The sequence below is a fragment of the Emericellopsis atlantica genome (assembly GCF_019669845.1).
Source record: "Emericellopsis atlantica unplaced genomic scaffold F5Z01scaffold_19, whole genome shotgun sequence".
NCBI lineage: Eukaryota > Fungi > Ascomycota > Sordariomycetes > Hypocreales > Bionectriaceae > Emericellopsis > Emericellopsis atlantica.
The window spans coordinates 232,296-245,717 of record NW_025764721.1 but is presented as its reverse complement, the minus strand read 5'-3'; the positions used below and the strand labels follow the sequence as shown (position 1 = coordinate 245,717).

The following is a 13,422-nucleotide window of genomic DNA, read 5'->3' as shown; positions in this document are numbered from 1 at the left end:
TTGCCGTGATCTCTTGCCTCAAGTGGTCGAAATCACTTCCGAGTTCGTGGACAACCTGGAGGTCCCGAGCAAAGAGCTCCCCAATGTGTCGCCATCTGATGCTGCTTACGTTCTTTTCACCTCCGGCAGCACTGGCACGCCAAAGGGCCTCGTCATGGAGCATGTCTCTGTCTGTACGAGTCAGACCGCCATCGCCAAGCGACTACGCCTGACACCCGAGGTCAACATGTTACAATTCGCTGCCTTTGTCTTCGACCTATCCATTGGTGAGATCGTGGGCCCGTTGATTCATGGCGCTACCCTGAGCATCCCTTCAGAGTCCATTCGCATGAATGGTCTTACCGACTTCATCCGTGACAACAAGGTCACATGGTCATACCTTACCCCAGCCTTCGCTCGCACCCTCAAGCCTGACATGGTTCCGTCGCTGGAACTACTGTTGTTCGCTGGCGAAGCCGTGCCCAGGGACGTGTTTGAGACTTGGTTCGGATCCGTGCGTCTAGTCAACGGCTGGGGCCCTGCCGAAACCTGTTGTTTCTCGACCCTCCACGAGTGGAAGAGTGCCGACGAATCGCCCCTGACGATCGGTCAGCCCGTCGGCTCTTTCTGCTGGGTCGTGGAGCCGGGCAATCCTCACAAGCTGGCGCCTACCGGTACGCTCGGCGAAGTCGTCTTGCAAGGCCCGACGCTCTTACGCGAGTATCTCGCCAACCCTGAAAAGACTGCCGAGACGACGGTGTACCAGCTGCCCGACTGGGCACCCAACTCGAGCGACTCCCACTGGAACCGCTTCTATAAATCAGGGGATCTCTGCTTCTACAATGCAGACGGCTTCCTCGAGTTCAGCAGCCGCAAGGACACACAAGTCAAGATTCGTGGCCTTCGTGTTGAATTAGGTGAAGTCGAGCACCATGTCCGGTCCAACCTGCCTGATGTCCGCCAACTAGCCGTGGACGTGTTCAAGGGAGAAAAGGGCACCAATCTCGTGGCATATTTCTGCTACTCTGATGAGAGCCGCACCGCCAGCAGCAGCACGACCTACGAGGACATGTTCCTCCCGATCGATGCCAAGCTGAACCGCCAGCTGTCTGCCCTCGTAGGCAAGCTCGGCGTGTCTCTACCGCGGTATATGATCCCAACACTTTTCGTGCCCTGCAAGTTCATGCCCTTTATCACATCAACCAAATTGGACAGGAACACGCTGCGCGCCGAGACCAGCAAGTTGGACAACGCCCAGTTGAACAACTACGCACTGCTTGATGGAAAGAAGCGAGGCCCTGCCAATCCCACAGAAGCCCGTCTCCAGCACATCTGGGCTGAGCTGCTCAACATTCCCGTTGAATCAATTGGTCGCGACGATAGTTTCCTTCGCATCGGCGGTGATTCTATTGCGGCCATCCAGCTTGTCAGTGCCCTTCGCGAGAACGGTCTGCAAGTCGCCGTCAAGGACATCTTTGATGATTCGCGACTGTGTGCTGTGGCGGAGAAGACAGTCGAGACGGACCTCGCCGATGCTTCCTCTCAGCAGATCGAGCCATTTGGTTTGCTGAGCATGCCTGCGTCGGTCATTGACAAGGTAGTCCGTGAGGAGGCTGGTCTGAAGCCCTCTCAATCCGTTGTCGACGCGTACCCATGTACTTCTCTGCAAGAAGGACTCATGGCGCTCTCTACTACACAGCCTGGATCATACATTGCCCGCTACAGTTTCAAGCTAGCCTCCAATGTCGACGTCAACCGGTTCAAGGCTGCGTGGGAGCGTACCATGATAAAGTGTTCCAACCTACGCACTCGGATTGTCATGGTGGGCGGCCAGTGCGTGCAGGCCATCATCAACGAGGACATCAGCTGGGAGACTGTGCACACGGACAGTCACCGCGAGTTTATGAAGTACGCCAAGACCGTGGAGATGACCTATGGCTCTCCCCTGAACCGCTACGCTCTCATCACAGAGCCCAGCGGTGACAACTACTTCACATGGGTGGTGCACCACACCACCTACGACGGGTGGACGCTTCGTCTTCTGCTCGGCACACTGTATGCCGAGTTTACGGGAACGCAGGGGTTCAAACTCCAGCCATATTCTGGCTTCATCCGTTTCGTGCAGTCCATAGACCGCGAGGCGGCCAGGACTTTCTGGTCGAGCCAACTTGAGGGCGCCAGGAAGGCGACCTATCCTCCCACCAACAAGGTCCGATCAGGCAACGGAACGCGTGTGATGAACACGACTATCAACTTCCCCCGCACCATGGACTCTTCCATCACAAAGGCCACGATCCTGAGGGCGACGTGGGCCATGGTCCTCGGCCGCTACAGCGATGCTGACGACGTCACGTTCGGCACAACCATCAGTGGTCGCCACGCACCTGTGGCTGGTCTCGCCGACATGCCTGGACCCATGGTCGCGACGGTGCCCGTGAGAATCAGACTTGATCCCGAGACTGATGTGCATACCTTCCTCAAGGGCGTGCAGGACCAGGCCACGGACATGATTGCTTTTGAGCAGTTTGGCATACAGAACATTGCCCGCATCAGCCCTGAAGCACAGGAGTCCACCGACTTTTCCTCCCTTCTGGTGATCCAACCCTTCCAGCAGATGTTTTCTGCTGGCAACGAGACCGAGGAGGATGCCTGGCTTCTTCCTGCGGAAGGCGCGTCCGCCTCTGATGGCGATGACGAGACTGACGAGTCTATGGAGGGCTACTTTAGCTACCCGCTGGTGGTTCAGGGGCAGGTCGCCGACTCTCACGTGAAGCTACAGCTGATCTACGATTCGGATGTCCTCTGCAAAGAGCAGATGTCTGCCCTGTATGCACAATTCAACCACGTGACGCAGCAACTTATCGAAGGCGCTGCTTCATCCCTCAAGGACATTGACGTTGCCTCGAGCATGGATCTTGAGCTGGCCTACAAGTTCAACCCCGAGGTCCCTGAGCTCATTGACTCGACTTTCCACGGCCTCTTCGCCCAGCAGGCTGCTCTTCGACCTGACGACGTGGCTGTCCGAGCTCACGATGGAGTGATGACCTACGACCAACTCAACAAGGCCTCCAACCGCCTTGCTCACCACCTGATTGAGCAAGGCGTCAAGCAGCATGACCTCGTCCAGGTGTGCTTTGAGAAGAGTATCTGGCATATTGTGTCTATTCTGGCTATCAACAAGGCCGGTGCGGCCTGGGTTCCCCTTGATCCTGGGCACCCGGAGCAACGCCAGCGCCAGATTGTCGATCAAACGGGCGCTACTATCGCTCTCACGTCTGCGGACAACCTTGAGCTTTGCTCGAAGCTGGTCGACAAGGTCATCAAGGTCTCCGCTCACCTCGACCAACAGCTTGTCTCGGATGTTGCCTTAGATGTCGCCCCGGATATCGAGGTGCGTCCTGAGGATGCCATCTATGTGCTCTTTACGTCCGGATCAACGGGTACGCCCAAGGGTCTGGTTATGGAGCATGGGGCTGTCTGTACCGCCCAGACAGCCTTTGCCAAACGCCTTGGCTTGACGCCCGACGTCAATCTACTGCAGTTCGCCTCCTTTGTCTTTGATTTCTCAGTTGGCGAAATCGTCGGTCCATTAATTACAGGCGCGACCGTCTGCGTGCCGTCCGACCACACGAGGATGAACAACTTGACCGAGTACATCAACGAGGCCAACATTACATGGCTCTTCCTCACGCCTGCCTTTGCTCGTACTATCGTACCGGCAAGCGTACCGAACGTCAAGCTGCTTTGTCTTGGTGGCGAGGCTGTCACGCGCGATGTGCTTGAGAACTGGTTTGGACACGTCCGCCTCTTCAATGGCTGGGGGCCGTCCGAAACTTGTGTCATCTCCATCATGCACGAGTTCACCTCGATAGAGGATAGCCCCTTGACCATCGGACGTCCAGTGGGAGGCTTTGCCTGGATCGTAGACCCCAACGATCCGCAAAAGCTCGCCCCTGTCGGCACCATAGGAGAGGTCGTCATCCAGGGTCCCAATCTCCTGAGGGAGTACCTGGCTGATCCCAAGCGCACAGCCGAAGCCTTGGTACCGACACCACCGGAATGGGCGCCTCGCACGAATCTCAAGCCATGGGCCAAGTTCTACAAGTCTGGTGACTTGTGTAGCTACAACCCCGATGGTACGATTGACTTCTCTAGCCGCAAGGACAAGCAGGTCAAGATTCGCGGGCTCCGAGTTGAACTCGGTGAGATTGAGCACCATGTTGGCGCTCAACTCCCTGGCGTGAGCCAAGTTGTCGTTGATGTATTCAAGGGCGACAAGGGGGCGACTTTGGTCACCTACTTCTGCTTCGACAAGGCCACGTGTGGTTCGGCGCAGGGTGCCGATATGTTCATGCCGATCGACAGCGACCTGCAGAAGACACTGACGGCCATGGTGGGTGAGTTGAGCGTCACGCTTCCGAGGTACATGGTGCCTACGCTCTTCGTGCCCTGCAAATACATGCCCGTCGTGACGTCTGGCAAGCTCGACCGCAACGGTCTGCGTTCGCGTCTCGAGCAGCTCGACAGGACAGCGTTGGCCGAGTATGCCCTCATGACTGGTGAGAAGCGTGCCCCTGACACGCCTGTTGAGATGCAGCTGCAGAAGATTTGGGCCCAACTGTTGGATATCCCCGAGTCCACGGTTGGGAAAGACGATGCTTTCCTCCAGATTGGTGGCGACTCTATCCTGGCGATCCAGCTTGTGTCGCGCGCTCGCGAGAGTGGCATCTCTATCACCGTCAAGGATGTTTTTGATGACTCGCGGCTTTGCAGCGTCGCCGCCAAGGCTTCCTCGGTCGATGTCGATACCGACGGCGACAACATTCCCCCCTTCAGCTTGCTACCTGCTGATATGCGCGATACCATCTTGTCAACCGACTCTGTTCACCAGAAGTGCGGCCTCAATGCGGATCAAGAGATCGAGGACGCCTTCCCTACCATCGCCCTACAAGAGGGTATGATCGCTCTCGCCGAGAAGCAGCCTGGCTCGCATATTGCCAAGTACGTCTACAAGCTGGCTGATGATGTGGACCTCGACAAGTTCCGCGCTGCTTGGGAACGCACAATTGCCCACTGCGCAGTCCTGCGTACCAGGATTATCCAGCTGGGCAGCAGATCCATCCAGGTTGTTGTCAACAAAGATGTCCACTGGGAGCAATCCTCATCAGACGCCGCCCCCTTCGTCAGGGAGGTCTCTGCCATTCCCATGGGCTATGGTCGCCGCCTCAGCCGCTACGGGCTCGTTCGTGAGGCCGACGCCAACTACTTCTGCTGGGTGGTCCATCACTCGGTCTACGATGGTTGGTCATCTCAGCTCGTTATCCGCACTCTCTTCTCCTGCTACTATGGAGAAGAAGACGAAGACCTTGGTCTGACCCCTTACGCTGCCTTTGTCAAGTATGTCATGAGCGTTCCCGAGGAGCAGACCAAGGCATTCTGGCGCAACCAGCTCGAAGATGCCACCCGTGCGAGCTGGCCTCCTACCACCCCCAAGTCGGGCGCCAGCAAGTCGACTAGCACCGCCAAGATCCTCGTTAAGAACATTGACTTCCCCAAGACGGACAGTGGCATCACCAAGGCCACCATCTTGCGCGCCGCGTGGGCTGTCGTCTTGGCCCGCTACTGCGAGAACGAGGATGTCACCTTTGGCACGACAGTATCAGGCCGACAGGCGCCTGTTGCCAATTTGTCAGAGATGCCCGGTCCGACGCTGGCCACAGTGCCCATCCGAGTCCGTCTCGACAGCCAGCAGACCATCTCAGGCTACCTGCAGCAAATCCAGAACCAGGCCCTCGAGATGATTCCATATGAGCAATACGGTCTGCAGAACATCAACAAGCTCGGACGTGACGTTGAGGAGGCGACCGCCTTCTCGTCCCTCCTGGCCGTGCAGCCTGCGCAGCAATTCGCCGGCATGATTGGCGACGCCTACTCGCTGCTCATGCCTGACACGACCGAGAAGATCAGCGTCGAGGAGGCCATGGAGGGCTACTTCACCTTCCCGCTCGTGGTCCAAGGCCGGGTCTTTGACAGTGCTGTCGATTTCGTACTCACATACAACTCCGACATCCTCAGCGAGAACCAGATGACAGCCCTTTCAGAGCAATACGCCAACGTCGTGCGGCAGCTTCTCTCTGAAAGCGACGAACCCCTGTCTACACTCGCCGTCGCAGGCGAATGGGACGTTCAGAAGGCACACGAGTTCAACAGTCACACGATTGACGTCTATGACAAGACATTCCACGAAATGGTGGAAGAAGTTGGCCGTGGCCAGCCTGATGCCTGGGCTGTGCGCTCCTGGGACGGGGAGTTCACATACGCAGAGCTCAACCGTGCTGCAAACCGCCTAGCGCACCATCTTGTGAACGACTATGGTGTGCAGGTCGGTGATCTGATCATGCTCTGCTTCAACAAATCCGCCTTGTACCAGGTGGCCATCCTGGCCATCAATAAGGCCGGTGGTGCTTGGGTGCCTGTCGATCCCTCGCACCCGCCTGCTCGTAAGCAGCAGATTGCCGACCAGGTCCATTCCAAGGTGGCCCTTGTCTCTCCTGGCAACCTCGAGCTCATGGTCGGTCTCGCAGGGAGTGTGTTGGCTGTCGACATATCCCTCGACAGACAACTCCAGTCCAGCATTGGCCCCGGTGAACAGGGACCGTCTGTTACTGTCACCCCCAAGGACATTGTCTACGTCTTCTTCACATCTGGTAGCACTGGAACGCCCAAGGGATTCGTCATTGAACACCATTCGCTGTGCACCAGTCAGATGAATATTTGGAAGACTCTGCGGATGCTCTTTGGCAAGGCTCGAACACTTCAATTCGGCTCGCATGTCTTTGACATTTCCGTCGCGGAGATTGTCAGCACCTGGTTCTTTGGTGGCTGTCTGTACGTTCCTGACGACGAGACGCGCATGAACAACATTGTCGAGTACATCAACAACTGGGAGATTAACTGGGCACTCCTCACACCCGCCTTTGCCCGCGGCTTCAAGCCCAAGGACGTCCCGTCTCTCGAGTTCCTGCTTGTTGGCGGTGAAGCCTGCACGCAGGACATTCTCGACGCTTGGAAGAACGAAGTCCAGCTCGTCAACGCCTGGGGCCCTGCTGAGACCACATTCGCCAACACAGCTCATGAGGTTGGCCCCAACAGCACGCCCGGTACCATCGGTAGCCCCGTCGCTGCGTACGTATGGATCGTCGAGCCTAACAATCCTACTCGCCTCGCACCCATCGGAACCGTTGGTGAGATTGTCATCCAAGGTCCCACCATCATGAGGGAGTACATTGGCCTCCCTGACAAGACGGCCGAGGCCATCCTCGAGAATCTGCCCCAGTGGGCGCCTCGTCGGACCGAGCCTGACTGGAACCGCTTCTACAAGTCTGGCGATCTCGCTTCGTATAACGCCGACGGTACTATTGAGTTCTCTTCACGCAAGGATACCCAAGTCAAGATCCGTGGTCTACGCGTGGAACTCGGTGAAGTGGAATACCACGTCAAGAACGCTCTCGAGGGCGTCCAGCAGGTCACTGTCGATGTCTTCAAGTCTGATGCAGGCGCCAACCTGGTTGCCTACTTCTCCTACGACGATGTCACGGGTCGACGCTCCGAGTCGTCGCCTTTTGAGCAGCTTACACCCGAGCTGCAGAGCGCCGTGGCAGCGCTGGTTGGTACACTCACCGTCACTCTGCCCTCCTACATGGTCCCGGCCATGTTCATTCCCTGCAGCTTCATGCCAGTCACGGCATCAGGCAAGGTGGATAGGAAGCTCCTCAAGACACTGACCGAGGAGCTGTCCAAGGAAGAGCGGGCTGCTTATGCTTTGGCAGAGGCCGACAAGAGGCCACCCGAGACGGAGATGGAGACGCGCATGCAAAAGCTATGGTCTGAAGCTCTGAACATCTCGCTCGAATCCATCGGCCGAGACGATAGCTTCCTCCGTATCGGCGGTGATTCTATCGCTGCCATCCAGCTTGTGACGCTCGCTCGTGACGCTGGTCTGTCGCTTTCAGTGAAGGACATCTTCGCCGATGCACGCCTTTCTACTCTAGCCACCAAGTGCATCGAGGACACGGGCGGTATCGTCGAAGAAGTCTCGCCATTCTCCTTGCTTGGCGAAGAACGCAGGAAGCTTGTCCTCGCCGAAGCGGACAAACACATTGACATCCTGGACCAGCGTCACATCATCGAGGACGCATATCCTTGCACCCCTCTCCAGGCTGGTCTGATTGCCCTGACCCTCAAGCAGCCTGGAGCCTACATCATGAAGCACGTGTACCGCCTCGGCAAGCACATTGACCTTGCTGCCTTCAAGCTAGCTTGGGAACAGACTGTCGATATATGCTACAACTTACGGACACGTATGCTCGATATGGCCGGTGCACCTGTTCAGATTGTCGTTTCCAACGATATTGCCTGGGAGGAGACGGGTAACATGGATGTTAAGGCATTCATTGACGCGTCTAGTCTCTTCGAGATGGGCTATGGAACTCGCCTCAGTCGCTATGCCCTCATCACGGAAGGCGAGGACACCTATCTGATCCTCATCAGCCACCACTCCGTCTTTGATGGTTGGACAATGGGCCTCATCTTGAACAACCTGCGGAGCTTTTATGAGGGTGCTTCTCCTACCCCCATGGCGCCTTATTCCGGCTTCATTCAGCACGTCCTCAAGATGGACCACGAGGCGGCTGTCAATTACTGGAGGGAGCAGCTCACAGGCGCCAAGCGCGCTTCGTTCCCTCCCGAGATCAAAGCCTCTGAGACTGACGTCTCGCCCAAGAGCATCACACGTCGCGTGGCCAAGAGCGTGCCATGGCCCGAGACGCCGCTCGAGCAAGGCATCACGCGCGCCTCCGTCGTCAGGGCTGCCTGGGCCATTGTCCTCGCACGCTACTCAGAGACGGACGACGTGACGTTCGGTACCACCGTCTCCGGTCGTACCGCACCCGTGGCAGGACTAGAGCGCATGCCTGGTCCTGCTTTGGCCACAGTGCCTGTCCGGGTCCGCCTTGACGGCACGCAGTCGGTCAGGGACTTTTTGCACAATGTGCAGAGCCAGGCCTTTGAGATGACCTCGTACGAACAGTTTGGCTTGCAAAACATCTCCAAGCTGGGCGACGAGGTCAAGGAAGCCACCAACTTCCAGACGCTCTTCGTCGCGCAGCCAGCTCAAGGCGGTGACACGGAGAGTGATGGGGACGAAGCCATGGTGAGCTCTGCTTCTGACAAGCTGGGCGATGCCATGGATGGTTACCACAGCTACCCTCTTGTGGTGGAGGGTGTCATTCTCGAAGACTCTGTTGATTTCTCCCTCGTCTACAACACTCGTGCCCTGTCCGACGCCCGGGTAGAAGCCTTGTCGAACCATCTCGACCATGTCGTTCGCCAGCTCTGCATTGCGGGACAGAAGCCCCTGACCCAAGTCGAGGTTGCTGGCGTCTGGGACCAAAACAAGATCGCCTCCTGGAACCAGCGCGAGCCCATGACTGTCGATGACACTCTTCACGGCTTCTTCAGCAAACAAGCCCAGCGGATGCCCAACAAGGAGGCTGTGTTTACCACCGCTGGCTCGCTCACCTACGCCGAGCTCGACGACTTGTCGAACAAGTTGGCTACTCACCTTATCGAGCTTGGTGTCGGCCGCGAGACACCTGTTCCTCTGTGTCTCGACAAGACAATGTGGGCCATCGTAGCGCTCTTTGGTGTTATGAAGTCAGGCGCTGTCTTCATTCCTCTCGACCCGTCACACCCCATCGAGCGTCGCCTGGAAATTATTGCCCAGGTCAACGCCAAGCACATGGTGGTCACGCCCGACAACGTCGCCGACTTTAGAGGCGTTGTTCCCACCATTGTCGAGGTTTCTCTCGATGCCATCAGCAAGATGAAGGCCACTGTGTTGCCTTCTCAACTTCAGGACCGCACCACACCTGCCAACGCGGCCTACATTCTCTTCTCTTCTGGCTCCACTGGCAAGCCCAAGGGCATCATGATCGAGCATGGGCCCGTTCTCTCCAGTCTCATGAACCAGGTGCACGTGTATGCCCCCGACAACGAGGACGTCCGCTGCATGCAGTTCTCCAGCTTCGCCTTTGACGCCTCCATCCTCGAGCTGTGGGCTGCCGTCGGTAATGGCGGCACGCTCTGCATGGCGGCCGAGTCAGAGAGGCTGCAGAGCACGGCAGACTTTATCACCCGTTCGCGCACCAACGTGGCACTCTTCAGTCCCTCGTTTGTGCGCACCATTCAGCCCGCGCAACTCCCGACGCTCAAGGTGCTGCAGCTTGTCGGCGAGGCATCCGGTAAGGACAACATCCAGACGTGGTGCGGCAAGGTCCGACTTCTCAATGGGTACGGACCGACCGAGGGATGTATCATGAGCGCTGTCAACGAATGGACGTCCCGCGACGCCTCGCCTACCACGATCGGACAGTACTTGGCGCATAGTGCCTACATTGTGGACGCAGACGACCACAACAAGCTCTCGCCCATTGGCTGTGTTGGTGAGCTTCTCATCCAGGGGCGCGCTCTCGCTCGTGGCTACATTGGCGACGAGGACAAGACCAAGGCCAGCTTCCTGCGTGGCCCCATGCACTGGATGCCTGCTTCGCTCAGCCACCGGCACCAGCGCTTCTACAAGACGGGTGACCTGGTCAGCTACAATGCCGACGGCTCTCTCGAGTACCACGGTCGCGTTGACACACAGGTCAAGGTCCGTGGTCAGCGCATTGAGCTTGGCGAGGTGGAAGACCGCATCATCAAGGCTTCTGACAAGATCGAGTACGCCGCTGCCGGGGTTATGAAGCTGGACACCCGCCAGGTTCTGGTGGCGTATGTCAGCTTCAAGAAAGAGGTGGACAATGGAGGAGAGGAGGATGGATTCTTCTTGCCCTTGGGCGAGGAGATGCAGGAGTTCCGCGCGGAACTGACGAGCCAGCTGCGGCTGGTTCTGCCAGGGTACATGGTGCCTACCATTGTCTTCCCGGTGCGGCAGATGCCTTTTATTGGGGCGTCGATGAAGCTGGACCGCAAAACGCTCAAGGCCATGACGGATGGCCTCTCTCCTGGGGACCTATCGTACTACTACTCGGCCAGCGAGACAAAGGTGCAGCCCCAGAACGAGGTTGAGGCCACGCTGCAGACTCTTGTGTGCGATATCCTGGGCCTCAAGCCCGAAGAGGTCGGACGCAACGATGAGTTCCTCCAGATCGGAGGTGACTCGCTGACCGCCATCAAACTGGCCTCCAAGGCCCAGGAACACAATCTCGGCCTGACGGTCGCCACCATCTTCAAGGACTCGCGTCTGTCTGCCCTGGCCTTGGCCACCACAGGCGGCACCCAGTACCAGACCTTGGACGTGGCGCCGTTTGAGTTGCTCGACTCGCCCGACGAGATCGAGGTCATTGCGCGTGAGGTGCAGAAGCAGGGCAACCTGCCCACGCTGCCGGCACTGGAAGACGCGTTCCCCACGCATACGACGCAGGCTGCCTTTGTCAAGACAACCACCAAGGGCCCTGGGCTCTTCATGGCCGCCCGCGTCTGGCGTCTGCCCGATCACGTCGACGTGGCCCGTTTCAGGGCAGCCTGGGAGGCGCTGGTGCAGCACTTCCCCATCTTGCGCACCCGCATCGTCCTGGTCGATGGCGTGGCCAAGCAAGCCGTCCTCAAGGGTCCCTGTGAGTGGGAAGACGTCTCTGGGCACAAGACGGTGCGGTCCTACGTCGCCTCGCGCTTCCCTCCCAACGAGGGCATGAACATGACCTACGGCTCGCCTCTCTCCCGCCAGGCGATTGTGCGTGACGATGGCCACGACTACTGTGTCTGGATCCACCACCACGCCGTCTGCGATGGCTGGACCATGGGTCTCGTCGTCACCGCCATGCACCAGTTCTACTATGGCGTGCCACCGCTGACCCTGCAGCCGTATGCTGGCTTCGTCCGCTTCTCGCGCGGCATCGACATGGACGCGGCGGCCCAGTACTGGACCAAGCAACTTGAGGGTGCGCAGGAGACCATCTGGCCCAACCCACCGCCCGCAGGGACACCGACCACGGGCGTCACGGCCATGTTGCGTCGCTGCTTCTCGCTGCCTGCTCGCCCGGACTCCACCGTCACTACTGCCACGCTCATGACGGGTGCCTGGTCCATTGCCCTCGGTATCAACCTCCAGAGAGATGACGTCCTGTTCACGCACACGTCGTCCGGTCGTCAGGCACCCCTACGTGGTCTCGAGTCCGTCGCCGGTCTGACCACCGCACGTGTGCCCGTACGCGTGCGCCTGCCCAAGGACCAGTCCGTCACCGAGTATCTCGCGAATCTGCAGCTCATGGCGGCCGAAGGCGTTCCCCACGAGCACTTTGGCACAGACAAGCTCGCCGAGCTGTGCCCCGAAGTCGCCTCGACGCTGACGCACCCGACGAACCGCATCGCGCTGCAGCCAGCCAAGGCGGACTCGTCCAACGCAGACCAGTCCTCCGCCACGGACGCCATCATCGTCAGCGACGAGGCCAAGTTCTCGTCGGTGGAGATGGCGGACGGATACACGCAGACGCTGATCGCGGTGCAGTGCATGCTCGGCGAGGAGGAGTACGACTGGCGCACGACGTACAACAAACTGTGCGTGGGGCCCGAGGAGATCAACAGGCTGTATGACCAGCTGGAGGGCATCCTGATGCGGTTGTGCGAGGAGCCTGATGCCAAGCTGGGCTCTTTCTTTATTTCTGAGTAGATGGGTTATTTGTTTACTTTATTTCTTTTGTCGAAGGATTTCTGGATAATTCTATATAGTTAGTCGATGACATGTATGTTCCCTGTCTGACTCAATGGCGCTGACCACTCGATCCATAAACTCCCGTCTATCTACCCCATCTTTGTGCCCTTGACGAGCAACGCTATGCTTGAGCCCTCCCTCACCCTGAACATGTTGGCCCCAACGACAGCCAGAATAGCCCTGATGGCCATGGAGTGACACACGAGGGCGACAAACTCCTCGCCCTGGTCCGCATTCCACACATCCTCCAGGGCACGCTGCTTTCGCGCGCCATGCTCCTCGTCACTCTCGCGTCTGTCGTCCTTCTTGGCCAGCTCGTCCTCCTCAGCGAAACCATCTTCGAATACGTACCCCTTGGGCACCCAGTTCTCCGCGATCCATGACTTGGTTCGCCGCCGGTCACACGTATGCAGCGTCCACCTCTCCCTCAGATCCTCCTTGATAATAGGATGGAACTTCTCCTTGGGAAACAGAGGCCCGTAGACAAACTCTGTCGTCTGGAGACAACGCGCCAACGGAGACGTGTACACCCTTTGCGGGAGGGGTGCCCCCTGGGCCGACGTCAGCGTGGACCAGAACGTGCTCAGTTCTCCGGCCTGGGTCTCTCCCTCGGGGGCGAGGAAGGCGTCGAACCAGGTGTTTACGCCATCCGTATCCTTGAGTGACCAGTTGTT

At 58.2% G+C, this 13,422-nt stretch overlaps 2 protein-coding genes across 2 annotated transcripts in view; one reads left to right on the top strand and one right to left on the bottom strand.

The window, feature by feature from the left end:
• The window catches only part of F5Z01DRAFT_726188 (uncharacterized protein), a gene marked incomplete at its 5' end in the record, with an annotated part of 44,070 nt that extends 31,358 nt beyond the window's left edge, over positions 1-12,712 (top strand). Inside the window, one exon of the mRNA XM_046266652.1 lies at positions 1-12,712. This exon is cut by the window's left edge and continues 23,574 nt beyond it. Coding sequence (XP_046116750.1) covers positions 1-12,706 — 12,706 coding nt within the window. The 3' untranslated portion in view covers positions 12,707-12,712.
• Positions 12,713-13,422, bottom strand: part of F5Z01DRAFT_659541 (histidine phosphatase superfamily) — a 1,188-nt gene continuing 478 nt past the window's right edge. The window contains exon 2 of the mRNA XM_046263780.1: positions 12,713-13,422. Within this exon, the coding sequence (XP_046116749.1) occupies positions 12,838-13,422 (585 nt within the window). The 3' untranslated portion in view covers positions 12,713-12,837.